The 19177-nt window shown below is 35.9% G+C and overlaps 1 protein-coding gene across 1 annotated transcript in view; it reads right to left on the bottom strand.

Annotated features, from left to right (window-relative positions):
* The window catches only part of LOC145679015 (fatty acid synthase-like), a 175776-nt gene that overhangs the window by 125654 nt on the left and 30945 nt on the right, over positions 1–19177 (bottom strand). The window contains exons 7-11 of the mRNA XM_081749615.1: positions 13733–13835; positions 11803–12036; positions 9667–9911; positions 6878–7072; positions 214–342 (exon numbers count right to left, since the gene is read on the bottom strand). Of these exons, the coding sequence (XP_081605741.1) occupies positions 214–342; positions 6878–7072; positions 9667–9911; positions 11803–12036; positions 13733–13835 (906 nt within the window). The remainder of the gene's footprint in view (positions 1–213; positions 343–6877; positions 7073–9666; positions 9912–11802; positions 12037–13732; positions 13836–19177) is intronic.

Consider the following 19177-nt stretch of genomic DNA (forward strand, 5'->3'; position numbering starts at 1 on the left):
AACGTGTGTAGTGTCACCAAAGAGGCACATATTGAACATTTGTAGAGGGTGTTTAAACTTGGTAAGCTTGTTGTTCTTTTCATATATATATTTAATGTGTGTACGTGTAATAATTTGGAAAATATAGTCTTTTCAAAATGAATCATTTATTCTATGTCTTGTATTATAACATACAATAGCAGGAATTCACATGAGAAATACATAAGAAGATACCTGGATATCTTTAGTCACATTTTTTCCGTTGAATACCACAAATGCTCTGTACAAGTGTCGTGGAATGTGGTATGAAAAAGAAGAATTCATTAACTTCAAAAACTCATCGTCTGGTACTATTGCTTCTACCTGTTATTAGAAATAAACAAATAAAACAAAATTAGAATGTAATATACTACTTTATTGATAAATATAAATATTTAATCATTAGTTATACTATTATATTAACCCTTTTTAAGTGTGGTGAGTTTCTGGAACATCTTTAGTGTGGCTGGTTTCAGAGACCGGTTTTCTATTTCTTCTCCTATGATTTCTTTTTCGTTATTAATGCTTATCTCGTTGTATTATATTACCATCACCTTTATCAATATACAACTACGATCATTTCAATTATTGACCATAAAAATATTTTCTGAGCCGTAAATGAAATATACACCGAAAAAAAACATCAAATTTTGAATAATGGTAGAAGACACAAAATAATTACAAAGAAACTAATATTTTTTAAAATTATTTTCTCACATTCCTCTTATGATTTACATTCTTATAAAATTATATAGAAATAATTTTAATTTTCGTTCCACAGAACCTGTGAATATTTCAACTAAAAATATGACGAAATAGACGTAATATGACCAAGCAGAGACCGTATACTGACTTCCAGTCGCAACGATAATGAGGAACTCACTGACACACACATGACATTGAAGCACGTTGCGCGAGAGAAAGGTACTAAGAGATTCAACTCCCACCGCCTGTTGTGAAAAAAAAAAAAAAAACACCAGCCGGAATCAGAGACCGTGCTACACTTACGAAGGGTTAATATGTAGGCACATGATTTGTTGAAAGGTAGCAGTGTAATTCAAACAAATCAGTTCTAAAAATTCTAAAGATTTAAGCAAAATTCAAACTGCTTAAGATTATTTAATACTTACGTAAGAAGCAGATTAGAGTACGCAAACGTGGTATGGAATCCTTCTTATCGCATTACATTAAGAAAATTGAAAGAATTCAGGTCAAACTTTTACAACATATGTATTACAAAAAATATAAAAGATGTTCACATGAAGAAAATATTTTATATAGTAATTTAGTTAATGAATTTACCCATTTTATCACATCCACTTGCCAGCGACCCCCTTAAAAATTCAGGTTTGTATTAAGCTTGTGTGGGATTTTTTAATATACCTATTGCGGAGTTCTCCCGATGTCCATCTGTATATATATCACTAGCATCAATTACACGCTTTCCTGGGTTGAATTAAGAAAGAATAGTAATATGTTCCGTTAGTCAGTCACTTTTTACTATTACTAAAGCACTCCTTGATATTGGCCATTTTCGATTATTTTTATATATACCCCTGTCCTACTTTTCTGGCAGCAAACACAGAAAAGGTAAATTCCCATTTTTTTTCTTTCGAGAGGCAACTGTCACAGGTCCAACTTATCTTGACTGACATGCTCACTAATTGGTTATTTCCACAATTGGAAGAAGAAGAAGGTAATCACTTTATTTTCCAACAAGATGGAGCACATCTTCACTGGAATTTACATGTTCGGGAACATCTGAATGAGCGGCTTTTAGGAAGATGGGTTGGACGTGTCGGAAATGATGATAAATCTTCTACAAGTGGCCGGCGAGGTCGCCTGACTAAAAGGTTTGTGACTTCTTTTTATGGGTTTACGTAAAGGATTGTGTCTATGTACTTCCACTGCCTCAAAACCTGCAAGAAGTGCAAGTTCGTGTCGGTGCTGTCATCCAATCCATTTCATTAGATATGTTGGAGCATATGTGGCGTGAATGGGAATATCGACTTGATGTCTGCATCGCCACTCATGGGACCCACATTCAATGTCTATGAGGTATAGTATAATATATTTGAGCTTTTCTTTAAAATGTGACCAATATCATTTAAATACCATTATCCAAAGAGACGTAATACCTTAAAGAATGACAGCATTTTTATGGACATGCTGTACATAGTTATAATGCCTATTGTAATTCGAACTCTGTTTTAGGTGATAGATAAGAAATAAATAAATAAAATGTCTTGTACATTAACATTTACATTTACAGAGGCTTTATAGGCAATAGTAATTTTATTTTACCAAATGTAGCGCATATTCATACAAGGGACATGTGCGACATCGTTTGTAAAATAAAGACTTATAAGAGTAGATAAAATCTTAGTTTATATTGTAATCTTCTAGGTATACAGTATATAAATAAACATTTGTTCGAGTAAAACGAAAACTGTTAATTATTATTGGCAAAGAAGGACATACTTATAGCGGCATTTATTTTCTCAAAAACTACTCATCAAAGTTTGCCCATAAACATGTTATTTTGTTCCATTTTAGGCGATTTTTCGAATCATATGTCGTCGACATTCGGGCAGAAGTGACCAACTCAAAATCATAGAAATTGAGTTAGGTACTTTTTCCAGTACGATGACGATACACAAGGTGAAATACACGACGTTCTAACCAGTGGCGGCGATTGGACGTTAAAAGTAAGGGGGCAAGACATGACCTGAATATTTGTATATCAATCTTAGTTTCCCTGGTTGTTTCTAACATTTTGTTTGACGAAAGGTTGTATAACTAATAGGATACTACCGTTTTCGGTTAAAATACCGTATATCATATTTCATATTTTATTAAGTAAATTGACAAGAGCAACGTAAGTGGGTACTAGTCATTTGTACTCTTAAACAACGAAAATGTAAGAAAAGATTTGATTCCTTGCTCATGAACATGTTAAAAATTCTGCCTGGAAAATTATGTGATCAGATTATTTAATAACAAATTTGCAAAACAAATAAATAGAAAGAATAATATTAATCATAGTAATGGATAATGATGCATGTTTTGCAGAGTTATATTGAAACTAGGGATTAATGAACAACTTATATTTTTAATTCCCCACATGCTTACGACATTTAAAGAGATATTTGCTTTTGCAGCTTCCCGGAACACGTTCTTTGCCATTATGTTCAGTTTTCACTTTCTTGCAACACATCAAGACACAACGCAGAAATATTCCACAGTCCAGTTATACAAAATAATCCTAAAACCTATAATTATGTTGAATTCACTAAATTTAATTGTATATACACTCGTACACCCCTAAACACACCACTGCAAAACAATGGAAAAGGTAGAAGTTGATTCATATTATCTCCCTTTTTAATCAATATTCCTTACTATTTGAAAGAAGAAAAGGCATTTTAGGAATTGTCAATTTTTGTGCAATTAAAGAATAACTTGTGAAAGACTTTTTTTTGTTTTGTGAAATGTTGTCTCAATTACAAGTGGTTTCAAAGCGGCTGACTAACAAATCGAGTCCTTGTAAGAAGAAATGAAAGTACGCTGGAAATATTGCTTTTTAATAGGTTAATTTTTGGGTTGTTTTGCGTGGCAATTCAAACGCAATTCCTTGTAGCTTTCTTAACTCCAAAGGAAGACAACCAATACGTACTCACACAACGGCAAATATTATATGGCACCATTTTTTTTTCTATGAACCAGTAATACATACAAAAACTTTACATTTCCAAATGAAACTATATACATTATGAATAACTTCAAAAAAGTAAGGGGGGGCAAGTGCTCTCCTTTGCCCTCCCTAATCGCCGCCCATGGTTCTAACATTGTCAGGTTAGATTTAGCAGGTGAAATTGTGATGCTGATCGTGGCTATTCTTACCATAACAATGCCATCTGCTACCTCTAGCCTCATAATATGTATCAGAACGTCGTATATTTCACCTAGTATATCGTCCCCGTACTGGAAGAAGTACCTAACTCCATTCGTATGTTTTTGGAGTTAGTGACTTCTGCCTCAACACCGACGATATGTATTATTTTCGGACAGTATATTAATTAAACAGACATTAAAATTTACAAGTTGAGGCTATATCTCTTTCAGTGTACTATATATATATATATATATATATATATATATATATATATATATATATATATATATATATATATATATATATATATATATATATATATATATATATATATATATATACTCTCTTTACAAGAAAAAGAGAGAGAAAGAGTGAAAGAGTAATAGACAATAACGGACTCTGTAACTTATTGATTGTAAAAATAAACTCATATCCTGAGATTATAGTTTCAGCAACAATAAATTTCCAGACATTTAATTTTAATAAATTTCGTAATTAAGAGCTGAAAAGTTGCGTTGATCTTGAAACAGATCCAAGCTGTGTTTCAATCCATATTAGAGCAACTTGCATATAGTCGAAATGGATATCTCAAATGTACTTTAGATTTTGATTGAAATAATAGTTGCCGGGAGATGATATTAAAGTAACTGAGAGCTCTGAAAATTACTGTGTTGTAAATATGAAAGGAACATATCGTCTTTGTTTTATGTTTTTTTTTTTTTTTTTTTTTTGAGGGCTAGTGCGGCTAGGTATCATCACCGTTCGTGTACTTACTTTCTTCTCTTACAGTTTGAACACTGCGTATATATTCTGAATTGTGACTACATATCTAATATTTTGTTGATTCACTTTTGCTCAAAGGACGGCCTGGACACTGCGTGGCATGGATTCTATAGTTTCCACAGGGATCTGACACCATGTATTTCTGATGGCATCCCACAATGTGCCCACAGATGTTGGTGCAGGAGTCATGGTGCGAAGAGCTCGTTCCACAATATCCCATAAATGTTCTATAGGAGTAAGATCCGGTGAGTTGGGGGAGGGGAAGGGACAATTCACGTGCTGCAGCTCCGTAGAATGTTCCTTAAGCCAAGCAAGTACAGTCCTGGCTTGATGGCACTATGCATTGTGGTCCTGGAAAATGCCGTCTTCGTGTGGATAGAAGTGTTGCATTGTAGGATGTACGTGATTCTGTAACAACTGCAGGTACACAACGGATGTCTCACTGTGGTCCATGCAAACCCAACGGTCCGAGTCCATTCCAAAAGGAGCATCCTCAAACCATACAGCCTCCCCCACTTGCTAGTACAGTATACACCAGGGATCCATAGCTTCGTGCTACACATGCACACGCCTGCGCCCGTCTGAGAGGAGTAGAACAAAACGTGATTTATCGGAGCAACACCCTTTTCCTTGGTCCACGACTTCGGTGGTGACTATTCGTAAGGAGTGGGTCGTCTGCTGTGGAATTTCATGCGTGTCAGTGTACCATATCCCGTACAGTTGCGTGGGATATGGGTGTTGTATATCCATCATTGTATTGGTCTCGTAATTCCCGGACGCTGATGATTCATTTAGCTGTCACGAGCTGTCTGACGTGACTTTCGCCCTTTGTTTTGACCTTCCGTACGCTCTTGCATTTCCGTCGCATGGAGTCCGTTACCCCATTTTCTTCCCACTCCGTGTACACTTTCACTACACAGGAATGGGCACATTCGACAAGTATTGCTGTCTGAATTATTGACGTACCTATTGCTCGGGTACTCACAACCATGCCCTATTGGAATGCGGAATAATCCTGCCACTTCCGATTACAACAGTGTGCTGTCTGCCAACATGTATCCTCGAATGTGTTCTTTCCCTGCAAATCTACCAGTCGCGGTGTTCATGTAATCAGCTCGATTGCTGACCACACTCTTGTGTGGAGAGGTGGTCGCAATTTAGTGAGCATTTAGTATATATTTATTAGTTATGTTTGTAATTATAAACCTTATTAAAGATTTAAATACTAAATTATGGTATAATTTTAATGAATTTTAATGCATTTCGCTTGTTTCGTAAAGAAAATTTAAAGTAAACAGTATGTTCGAGATTACCCGCACCACCGGGCCAATCCCAAACATAGGTATTTTTTTAAAACATCTCACTGATTTGTTGAAAAATGCTACTTTTGACTTTCCTCTGCACTTTAGTAAACATGAAAAACTCCAAGTTTTCTATACACAAGAAATCTTAATTTTATCTCCAAAACCAAGAGTAATTTATAACCAAAGCTTAAGTGTTCGTGAATACACCGGTTTCCCCTATGTATCGGCTGTTCTGACAATGGAGGCCATGGACCACAGAGCATTATTCTACAAACCAAAATAAAGCGAAAATGTTATGTGATGGAATGTGGCAACGTCGCAGATTAACTTGGAGCCATTAGCATTACTCTACGAATACAACAAGCAGTTGAATCGATTGCTACACTAATAAGTGATGCCAGTGTCAATCAATATCGACCTTAGCTGCCATCTGGAAAGAATCGATATAACTATTTGATAAATTGGTAGATCTAATAATCTATGGTTCATTATTTGCAACTGTGTCTCCAGACGAGGATTCGAAAAGTATACAAACATAATAAATATGATTTGCTTTAGTTTGACTTGTAGAATAATACTCTCTGGTCCGTGGGTGCCAATTTTAGAACACCTACACACACACACACACACACACACATATATATATATATATGTATATATATATATATATATATATATATATATATATATATATATATATATATGTGTGTGTGTGTGTGTATGTATGTATGTATGTATGTATGTGTGTAAAGTATATTTTTTGGGAAGTAATATTGCAACGGAAATTATAATTTGAAAAAGAAATGTAGTGGTTTCGTTATTCATACGGTAAGATGATCATGTACTTTTAATATAATCTAAAATAAGTTTTCTATACCTTATCGAGTGTTTGCTGTACTGAAGCCTCTGTTCTACCAGAGAAGACAACTAGTCTAGGCATTCCATCATTCGTTGTAACCTTCTTCTGCTTCGAGTAACCTTTCAAGATGATATGAACATTTGTACCACCAAATCCAAATGAACTTGTTGCTACTAGTGCACCGGTACGTAGTGGAGTCCCTTCAGTTACGACCTGTAAGAAATAAATAAACGTAGAAAGCAATGTCTCTATTAGCCATTTACAATGTTGCCAGAACGTTACGGAATGAGTACTTTCGCTAAGTAAAGATCTTAATATTAGGTACCCAGAAAGATCGGTATGATTTTGAAATTATAGACTGAAATGCCTGGAAAATTAGAAATACAGTATACTCACAATTAACCTTGAAAAAAAAACTAAGAAAGAACATAAATCAACATGTAAATGCTTTTGAGCAGCTTTTATTTACAGTAGACACATGGCTTTATAACTTAATAAACAGTAATTTTATGTATTTACAAATCCGATGGCTTGCTTTCTCACCAAACAAAGAAACAATCTGTCAACTGCTTTTGCTTTTCGTGTTAAGAGGCTTCCTCTTTGTTTGTGTCTGAAATTTTTTAGCAATATTTTGTCACAATTATAACTTATTCTATCGTTCTACATTTGATTTAAAACCGTAATTCTTTGTTGTTAAAACGAGAAGAAAAAGAATAGAAAACCTGTGGATAATTAATAGTTTACTGTAGTTCACAACAACAACAATAACCTGCATCCAGCGCTCATCTTGACGAGGTGGTAAAAAAACAAGTGTAACGTGAATTGTCCAGTGTGCGGATTAGTTGGTTCGCTGGCTATGAAGCTGCATGCATATGGATGTGTACGGCAACACTCACTCTAAAACGATTCTAGTAGATCCCCTAATGGAAAAAAGCCAGGGTGTTCACTTGGCAACATGGTAGTTTTTTTTTTTTGTAATAGACCTCATTTGAAAATGGCGGCCAATATGGGGTTTGGTAATTGTTTTGACATATTTAAGGATAACGTAGCATTGTATGGCATCGAAGTATGTTTTTAAACAACAAACTAAACAAAACGAAATAAAAAAAAAACATTTAACAAGAAAACAATCTCGAGTTTTCAAAATGGCCATAGTATCACTATGAACATCAGCAAAATATATGTGCAATAAATGAAGGTAAAATATTTCCAAAAAAAAAGAAGAGGGGAGGGAAGAACCATGTTATTTTCCAAAATTAGTCTATAAGCATAAAAGTTTTCAAAAACAAGTCTTTTTATGCTATAGATGTATCATAAACGTTTATGTTTAACAAAGAAGAGATTTCTAGAAAAGGTTCTTGCACTCCTGCGGTTGTACATAGTTGCACTTGCAATATACACCAAGGATGTTATAAAATAGAGGATCTGTCGATACGTATCTTCATCATATGAACTCAATGAAGCCAAAAAAAACAATCGAGCATCATCTGAGCCGGCATGTCTGATTGGCTACTCTCGTTTCCACCATGATTGTTGGCTTGAAAGATTGCGATCTTAGTGGCGCGGAGTGGGCAGAGTAGGTGTGTTCGAAGCTGTGACGTATGGCTTCACGATTTTGTTGTATGGGCAGATCCGCTTTTAACAGATACAGTATCTTGAAGCACACTTCATACAGTTACATAATAGCATCAAATCATCAGGTGTGGATATTACATCTGGTGTAGGTTAAATGCAGTCGCAATGAATGTCATATTCAAATCCGAACTCTGTAGGATCTGGTTCTGGTGTTATATAGTCAAGACAAGTAATTTGAAGCACAGTGTAATAAAAAGATCTCAGCAAATGTCCCTGTAATGCCCTGCTGCTTTATGATAGTTTATCAATGACTTTCTCTTTTCCGATAAAGCCAAAATCGCAATCCATCCATGGTCTTGGACGAACTGCCTTTCTTTAATACCTAGACTAAATACCATTCCGCAAGTGAAAATGCTTCTCAAGGTTATATATATCACTCGATTGTTGACAAGAAAAACACTGGAATATACTTAATAGCAGCAGTTTCAGTTGTTACAGTGTTTCTAGTACATCAGTGTACTTTTTAATTCCGTATGATTTGAAAAACTCAGTAAACTGCATCCTAATCAATGCTTCTGCTAACATAAGCATATCTTTCAATGATCGCACATAATTCGATCTATCCCAGACCGACTCTGTTACAGACACTCCAAATATCGAATCCTGTACGAAAATGTTTTCTGCCCCATTTCCTCTCAGGTATTTGCCAAGGGAGTCAGGAAATATCCTTGTCACATATAAGGACCACATGACTAAAACAGTGTCCTTAAATTCATCTGCTTTGATTAATTGGATTTGTCTTGTAATACGGTATAATCCTTCGTCACGTGCTACAACAAATTATTTCTATTCTAACTGAGGACGTTCACAAAATTTCTCAGAGCTGTGCATGTCGTGGAATATTCCGTTATACGATATGGAATTAAAGGAACGTATCCAACGATCTGTTCGACGATGATAGACAATCGTATGACAGAGTTGAACGAAGACCAGGATGGCATCGTTTGCCTGGCTGGTAGGCAGCTAACTTGCAGTGTTCGTGTCTTAGAAAAATCCAACTTGCTGGCAAACAATGTCCAATCTATCTTTCTGATCTTCTCATACTCGTTCATTTTTTCCAATCCTTTTAATATTGTATAACCTTCCGGTAAACTTTGTTTTGTAGGTGTCACAAAATCTTGCACTTTCTAGCATGGTAAGTCTGTTTTCAGGAGGTTAGTTCCATGTTTTACTTTTGTTTCAGACAAATTTGGTTTTGCATGGTGATGTTCTGGTTTATCTTGATATAATATGGGTATTGTGTCATGACTCCCTCCCATACTAGACAAAATCACTTCATCATGATCAAAGTTATCGACTGCACCAACAGCGTACTTTTTCGGGTCGAATTGACTAGGCAGAGGAACTTTATCATTGCTACTGTCGACGAATAAGTTAGTTAAATCTTTATGGTGCCTCAAAACCTCATCGTAACTAACTGACATAACAAGATGGTTCAAAGTTTTAACAAGAATTCTACTCTTGCAAATTTCATGAACAGCTAGTCCATTGTGTTTTGAGTTATGTTTTCTTCCTCCCATTATTTACAGCGTAACACATCATTTGGAAGATGGCAAGAATGCGAAGTTTCTTTATTTTATTCATTCCATCACTTAAAGTATCTTCATACTCTCTTTCCACTGATTTCTCAACGTCATTAGTATCAACATCTGTAGTGTTACAATTCAACAACGAAGGCAGAAACATGTGAACAATTGTTGACATTTGTATCTCACTCCATGCTCTTTGAAGTTCATCAACATCACAAAACCTATATTGTAACTTGAAATCAGTCTTCCAGAGAACCTCTCTCAATTGTTGGCACAATCTCTGATAACATATGTGGAGCGAACACGGTCAGCTATATTTTCTGCAGAAATGTGTGAAAGGAAAAAAAACAGCACCGATTTGTTTCCTTCTTTGGGAGTTGAGACCGTCACTTCGTCTCCAAAGAAGTTTATGAGAAACTATTTTACATCTCTATTTGTTGCCCTCTTTAAAACACTTTATGCGCTTATGTGATCTCGAATATCTGGCAGGCTGTATCCAATTCCTATATAGGTTCGGTTGGATTTCTTTCAGAATGGAAAATAAACCTGCTCTCGGGGCCGCGGTGGCTCAGTGGTAGAGCGTTCACCTCTGCTGCTTGGGGTTCCGGGTTCGATCCCGCCAAGTGAACTTTGTGGTGGACAAACACCGTGTGCGTGGGTTTCCTCGGGGTTCTTCCGTTTCCTCCCACTTTCTTCATTTCACAATTTCATTCATTACTCATCATCACCGTCTCCTTTAGCCTAACCTGCATAAGCGTGGGACGTAAAACTCAAAGATATCTTTTCATTTTTAAACCTGCTCTTAAAGATGTAGGTGACGATTCCTCATAGTGAGGTATGTTTTGTGCATTGCAGCGCTGGTATGTCATCAAATATGCAGTCATACATTTGTAATAATACAAGTCAGCAGCAAATACACCATGTTCATCGTTAAGATTACTTGTGCGCATGTATACCTCATTCTCAAAATATCGTGTTGCTTTTAAGTACATAGGTGCACGATTTATTTCACAGATACGGTATTTTGCATACTCTTCACTCATTTTAACTTGTAGGAGGATGACACAGCGATGAATTTGTCTGGTGTTGTATTTGGGTTATCTCTTACTGTTGAAACTCTGCTTCGGGTGTATCTTGGACCTTCTTCAACACGGCGAGTTCTTTATGTTTCTTGTAGATCATCTGTTGATTTTGGGTCTCAAACCATCGGCTTCTCTAAAGTTCTCCGGTGTGTGTAAGCTTTGAAACATTCGTTGATCACATAATATATAAATGATTTGTTTGGTCCAAATTCTGTCAGTCGTTTTGATACATGGTCATTTCGAACATAAGCATCTCCTGAAAGTCACTTACGTCCATTTTCACTGCTTGTTGTTGCACTGGTTCCGCGTTTTTGACAAAGTATGTATTTCTGAATATGTAAAACATCAATTTCATCAGCTTCCTTTGTTAGAGTAATTCATTCCATTTTCGTTGTCTTGCTGAGCACTATCAGTTCATTTCCCACTACCACACTTCATTCAATTTGTAATCATAATTCAAATCGCTGAAGCTGGAATGGCAAAAGGATAAGATTCCATTACATGAAATGAAATCATGTTAAACACACTCTTCTTCTTCTTCAGGGTCGGCTTTTCGGATCACTGTCCTAAACCTGTTTCTATCTTGTGTCATATACACTGTAACACCACACTGTATCATATCGTTCGTAACACAATCTTCCTATTTTTTCTTTGACGGGTCTCGGGCTCGTTTCCCACTCATTTCTATAGCATCTACTCTGTAGATAAGCTTCGTATTTCAAAGGTCTTCTTCTTACATGCCTAAACCATCTCAGTCTACATTCTTGCAGTTTTTCTACTACTGGTCTCACTTTTACTGTTCTCCAGATCACTTCATTCTTAATTTTGTCCTCTGCGTCACTCAATACATCCACCACATCTTCATCTCTATAATATACAAATTCTGCTCTTCTCTCTTCTTTGTCGTCCAACATTCCGCTCCGTTTCAGAGCTAATTCATCAATACAGTTATTATATATTTTGCTCACGCAGAAATAGGATTTATAAACTAAAAAGCTTTATGTATTTCGATGTGTACGGCAAAATTCACTTGGAAATGGTTCTAGTAGTAGAAACAAAAAATGTCGATATTTGGGGAAGAAACAAAAATTGTCAATATTGGGGGAAAATGATCTGCAGTGACGAGTACTCACCTTGTTAATCATTGTTGACAATATTTGGACATTTTAGAACTGCAGTATGTTCTAAAATCTTTGGGTGCTGAGGGGGTATAAATAGACGTGACTATGTCAAAACAATTTCCTGAACGCTATATTAGCCGCCATTTTGAAATGAGGTCTATTACAAAAGAAATGCCACGGTGTCAAGTGAACACCCTGGTTTTTTTTTACCATCAGCGGACCTATTAGAATCGTTTCACAGTGAGTGTTGCCGTACACATCGAAACTCATAAAGCTTCGTATCCAGCAACTGGAGCAGATCAAGTCATCATGGATTTGGAACTGTTGTCCCCACTGAAGGTTGTCTAACAAATAGAGCCGGAAATATTTCAGAATACCTTAGCTTTTCTCCAGCAAATCGGATAATTGTATCACGAGTAGTAACTTTTTCTACATGTATCTTCTCGTTTTCTGGAGCTGAATAGCACTTCTGTGTTCCAACAGAACTGTTTTCATTTCAATTTCTCAATTGATTGTGTTAAAATCATTTGGTCACATATTAATAAACATAAACATTAATAAACGTATGTATTAACAGTATGATTTGAATTGGATGCAAGAAGAAAAGCAATGATTAAAAAGTTAATTCACTTCATTTATTGTATATTTATAATACAGGGTGGACACAAAGTCTCTTCCTGACCACAAACATTAATAACAAGAAAACAAAGAATGATAGAAACATACGGTCTGAACACATCACTTGAATGATTACTTCAAGATGTTGCCATCGCGACAGTCATTTGTTTAAAAATGGCGTCAGCATAGCAGAAACGAAGGTGTGTGTTGTGGTGTCATGATATAAAATCGAACGTCAAGTTCAACGAACATTCAGGAGAGAGTATGGACAGCAGCCACCAGATGTTAAAAGCATAAAGGAGTGGTATAGCAAGTTTATTGCAACAGGAAGTGTTTTTATTGTGATAGAAGCGATAGACCGAGTGTTAGTGAGGAATGTGTGAAAGCTGTTCGTGTTGCTTTCAACCGAAGCCCACGAAAATCCTTGTGTTGCACATCACGTGAACTGGACATCCCGAAGTCAGCTGTGTTAAAAATTTTACACAAACGCTTGAAGTTATATGCAAAAAGGAAAAAAAGTGTAGACTGTTCATGCGTTAACAGAGGAAGACTGTCCCCGACGCGCAAGTTTAACATGTGACATCGCATGTGCAACTAATGGAGAAAATATGGAAATTCTCTAAACCAAGATTTTTTTTTTATATTCCCTATTATCCCCTTCTATCATTCTTAGTTTTCTTGTTATTAATGTTTGTTATCAGGGAGAGACTGTGTCCACCCTGTATTTATAAACTTGTGAAACAGTGTCACGACAATATTTTCATGATAAATTGAAATGCAAGTATACATTCGATTTCGATAGCTTCTAAAGTAAATGAGATTAAATTTGACGATCCATTTTCAGTATCAGGAGCAGATCTATTGTAAAACGTAAAATCTGAATCATACATGTTCCTATTGGGAACCAAAGCCCAGTATCCCATGAAAGGGACTCAATTACTAACCGTGTATCCTCAGCAATCTCCAAACTATGCCTGAAATACCGCAAGTTCTAGCGAACATCAAATTTACTGAACATCGTAAGCTTTCTTCTCATTAAACCTACCTTCTATATAACTTGACAATTGACAATATTTCTTAACTAACTAACTCTATGGCTTACGGAACCCGTAAGTTCAATGCCGCGTTCACAAAAGCTCTCCATTGACTTCTGTCCTTACCCAACTGGACATAGTTTGTACATTTCTGCGAGCTTCATTATTCTCCCATCTGCGCCTAGGTATTCCTAACGGACGTTTTCCGATTGGATTTCCACTTAAAACTTTCAAAGTATTCCTATTTTCTTCATTCTGGCTACATGATTTGCCCACTTGAGTCTCCCAGACTTGACGACATTAATAATGTTTGGTAAACCGTATAAATTATGCAGTTCTTCGTTATGAAGTTTCCCCATTCTCCATTCCCGTTCGTCCTGAGTCCGAATATTCGTCTCAGGATTTTATTCTCAAATACTTTCAGTCTGCGTTCTTCCCTCAGAGTAAGAGATCGTGTTTCATAACCATACAGCATAAGAGGCATTATTTTCGTTTCATATATTTTAAGCTTCAAATTCCTTTGTCAGAATTCGCAACGACAAAAGATTTTAAACTGAATAATAACACGAATTCCCTGCTTTCAGTCGACACTTTATTTCTTCGTGAATTTAATTTTGATCTCTTAATATTGATCCTAGGTATTTGAAAGTATCCACTTTGTCGAAAGTGTTATTTGGTATTTTGAAGCATTTGTAATTTGCAGTATTATTATCCCAATAAACTTACACGTATTTAGCTTTCTCTGCATTTATTTCCAAACCAATATCGCTGCAAGCGTTTAATAAGACTTCTGCATTTCTTTCTATTGTTCTCCCATCTTGTCATATCAGATTTACATCATCAGCATACTCCATAACCTGGTGGATACCATTCAGTTCTAGGCCCTGGTTGGTATCTTTGATTTTCCTTATAGCGTACTCCAGAAGAAAATTGCGGTATTTGTAATTATTTATTTTAATTACAAGTGCAAAATTTACACATTTTGTCTGTCGCTTTTCTTGCTTCCTTTCACTATAACATTCCAGGGGTTAATCAATTTACAATGTACTTCAAGAATATTTATTTGTTCTGTTAATGCATAAAAATGTTCTCTGGAGTTATTTCGTTCTTGAAACAGTGAGCCAATATTTTCCCGCGACAGGCAAGTTCTTCCACCTTGTCACGTAAAGTACGCAAAACCAGCAAAGGCTGTATTCTCTCCCCTCCCACCTTAGTTACAAGGAAGTAGGTTGCCTCTTTCAGTCACGCTAAAAGTGTGATTATATTATATTGATATATATTGTAGACTATGGGGTAAAAGAGCCAAGGCAGAATACTGAATAGTTGATAACAGTAGGTATATTGCTAAATTTCCTATGGACGTCATTTAGGGTTTCAAGGCTTCTATTAAAATAACTATAAAATTTTTGTTGAGTCGGTCCTCATTTCTATACAGAAGTAAATTCCATAATTCCTTTTTATTCATTATTATTATTCTTTTTCATTGGAAAGGCACGTGACTTTTGTCTACATTCCAGAGCCGCCCCTGACTAATATAAGAGTAATTTTGTTTCGAAGTGGGTTCATGTTATGCTAAAAATGATAAAGTTAGGCCTACAGGTGTATTTTAAAATACCAATATCTCTTCGCATATTAACATTTAGACAAGAATCGGATCCTTCAAGAGACAACAAAGAAATAGAGGGAGATATTTGTTCGTGCACCTTTTTGAATCGAAGTTAACTCATTTGCTATTCATTATCTTAGAGTATATCGTTTCCAAAACTGATGAAACGCAATAGTCGAATTTGACGTTCCCTACGTGCTGTACCATAGAGAAATTTACAGCTGATTTAAAATTTGTTATACCCAGGCCCGTATTTATATAATTTGCCCCAGTATCAGTATCACTGATAACTGATAAGAAAATTAATTGTTTACATTATTCACTGTCAGTAACGGTTTACTAGTATCTATATTAATAATACAATAAGCTGTGTGCCTATAGCGTTTTCCAACTCGAGAACCATAATAGATAGAAACATGAAATTTTAATGTTTTAAATCTCTCAGAGAAATGGTCCAAATGGGCTGTTGCAGGTCCCTAGGTCATACTTAAGCTGAGATATGAGGTGCAAAGTCCCCGTAAGAATAACATGGCAATTTGAAAATAATCGAATATGACCAATATTAGAATTGAATTCATAGTTTTTGGGGTCCCTGAGATGAATAGTAACAGTTTTAATCCAATTCAACTTCAAGGTCATACTCCACTCCCAGGGAGGGGGTGAGATTTTCTAAGTAATCGAAAACTATGGCTATTAGTGTTGAATTCATAGTTTTCGAGGTCGCTGAGTTCAACGGTATCAGTTTCCATGATGTTCAAATTCATCCTCACCCCCTGGAGTGGGGGTGGAAGAGGTTGACTTTTCAAAAATAATCAAATAAGCTATCTAATTAGTAACTACTGTAATTAGAGCGAATTAAACATATTAACATATTTTCGCGCGCTTGTGCGGGACTCTGCGGGTTGCTAGTTTTAAACATTACTTTATTGTGAATCTTTAAAAAAAATCCAACATTTTGCCGACCCCTAAATACTGCCGCCCTGTTTTCGAGCACAGAATAACACTTAGCTAAATACCATACCCATTTTACAACATCACTAGCGAATGAACAGCGTATTTTTCACACTGTTTCTCACTAGCACTTCTTTCCTGTTTAAACTCATATGGCCAGACACGTAGCCAAGGAAGGGGAGGGTCCGGAGCCAGACATGGAAAAAATTAAAGAAGGATGAAACAAAAAGAAACGAGAAACAGAAGAATCAGCGTTAAAAATAAAAAGCTACAGCAAGGCCTCTGATTCCTGCACACTACCCTGTGCCTTTCCCCCCTGACTGGCTGTTAGAGGTAATGGAACGAAGAGGGTAGAGGATGTTGCTTTTGTAAATATTTGTTAGAAATAGAGTGAGAAAGTTATTAACATGTGTTTTACTGTCTGTTCCAAATGGCAAGTTAAACAAGCAGTAGCCAATGATACGCAAACTTGAGCACAGCGTTGTCGGATGTCCCTTCTCATTGTTTTCTCTCCACTCAAGCCTTAAAAGCAACGCATTAGCCGAATTAAGAACAACACATGGCGGCAAATGAGCGGGATATCTTGGAAAGGTCAGGTAATCTGAAGCTTCTAGAAAAGTTACCGAATTCTCAGAATTTTCTGCTACTAGTCAGGAAAATTTCAAGCTTTCAAAAACAGTGCCGTTCTGTAATGATGTGGACATTTTTTTATCATAATTTTTCGTCATCGCTTCTCTGCAATATCAAACATACTACTTCAGAAACAGTTTCCTACTGCTCCTTTATCCTGTCATTTGAAACAGACAGTAGTTGACGGAATAACAAAAGCAAAAGTTATTTGGAAAGAAAGTTCTGTTAACATTTGATTCAATGGAGAAAGGAACGTAAAAATTGTAAAATATTTTACAAGACATTATTGGATATGTATTTTTTTTTATCATAGTGGATATGTACTTTTTATAATAGTTGAGATCATAATGAAAGGAAAATTGTTATATTTGAATGAACAGAGGAAGGAACGTAGATATTGTAAAATTTTTCAATACAGTTTTATTTTCTTTTACTCGAGATTTCTTCATAGTTTGTTATTAAAATACTTATTATCATATTCTCTTTGTATTGTCCTAACAAACCAATACACATATGTTACCAGTAAAATAGTTCAGATTGATCGAGCCCGAAATGTGATAACCATAGTATTTCATGTCACGCCCTCCCCTCCTCCCAATTACGAAATCTGGCTAAACGAACCACGTTGCCAGTAAAAATAATTTAGAATCATCGAGTCCCTGGTATGATAATCACATTATTTCTTGTCTCTAACCCCCCATTACGAAATCCTGTCTACGTGCCTGATATTGCTCTACAACGCTCTGGTTCCATGTTTAACTTCTTCTCACTGTTATTTTCGTTTAACTATATTTACCACATCCAGCAGGTTACAAGAAGACACTCCACCACATAGGCATAAGCATATAAGACCACACAAGCATAAGACTCTTCTAATACTTGCATCTATGTTTAAACTCCATTCGCTGAGGTTTCCGTTGAACTGTATTCACCACAACCAACAAGCTACAAGAAGAAAGTGTTAATAACACAAAGGGCCGGCCCTAGGCAATTTGCTGCCCCATACAATGACATCATTTGTTGCCCTCCCTTTCTCCAGAAAGAACAAATCTTAAAAACCACGATTTTAAGTATGCTAGTCCATCATGAACAACAAAGAGGAGGGAAAAGCACTCGCACTCAGACAGGCCCAAACACTACAAATACAAACTCGTTGTGTCTTTTTTTTTAAAAATAATAATGCGTTATATTAGTGAAACATAAAGAAAACACACCTGCAGAGGAAAGATGGCAATCCTTTTTATAGAATTCAATATCAATGTATTTAGTTTGCAACTAGCTCTTATATCTTTATCTTTTGGTTTTCCTTCTACATCTGTTATTTTTTTTTAAATAACTTGTTTCCACCTTGAATGATAAGGAACTTGTTTGTGAAAAAGATAAGACTAGTTTTCATATCAAAACTGTGATAACTGACTAAATGGAACAGGTGTTCGCTACTATTCGAGAATCGAGTTCTTGTATTTGTCTCAGCAATTCATGCTGGAATTTGTTAGAACATTTGCTTTAGCACTATCCGTGCGACCTTTGTACCCTAAACATGATTTATCAATATAGTAGACTATTCAAACCGAAGGTCTGCTTGGCAAATTTAACTACCATCGTCATTTAAGTCCGTTTCCAATAAGAAATATTTATTTTAATTAATATAGTTATGACAGATTTTGCCGCACCGTACAAATGCACTTGTTGCACATATACACCGTAGTAGAGTCGGCCCTGCTAACACGACACCCACTGGCGTATTTAGGGGGGTGGCTTCCGGGCTTAAGCCCCCCCCCGAAATCTTACTTAGTATAGTAAAGTAAATGAAATATCTTGCAGAATTTTCAATTTCCAGGCAAAGCCCCCCCCAAAAGTTAGCAAAGCCCCTCCTGAAATAAAATCGTAAATACGCCACTGACGACACCTATTTCTTAATTTTGATACGAAATGTATAGAGAGTGCGTGTAATGCCACTATACAAACATACTACTTAAACAGAACCTTTTTGAACATATAATAGAAGCATAAAGCATCTCAGAAGAAATATAACCTATTGAACTATACTAATGTCTAGTCACTTGTATCCATAAATTTACTTAGGTGAAAAATCACGATGATACACCTAAA

Source organism: Thermobia domestica, chromosome 2 (assembly GCF_964235325.1).
Source record: "Thermobia domestica chromosome 2, izTheDome1.hap1.1, whole genome shotgun sequence".
In the NCBI taxonomy this organism is placed as follows: Eukaryota; Metazoa; Arthropoda; class Insecta; order Zygentoma; family Lepismatidae; genus Thermobia; species Thermobia domestica.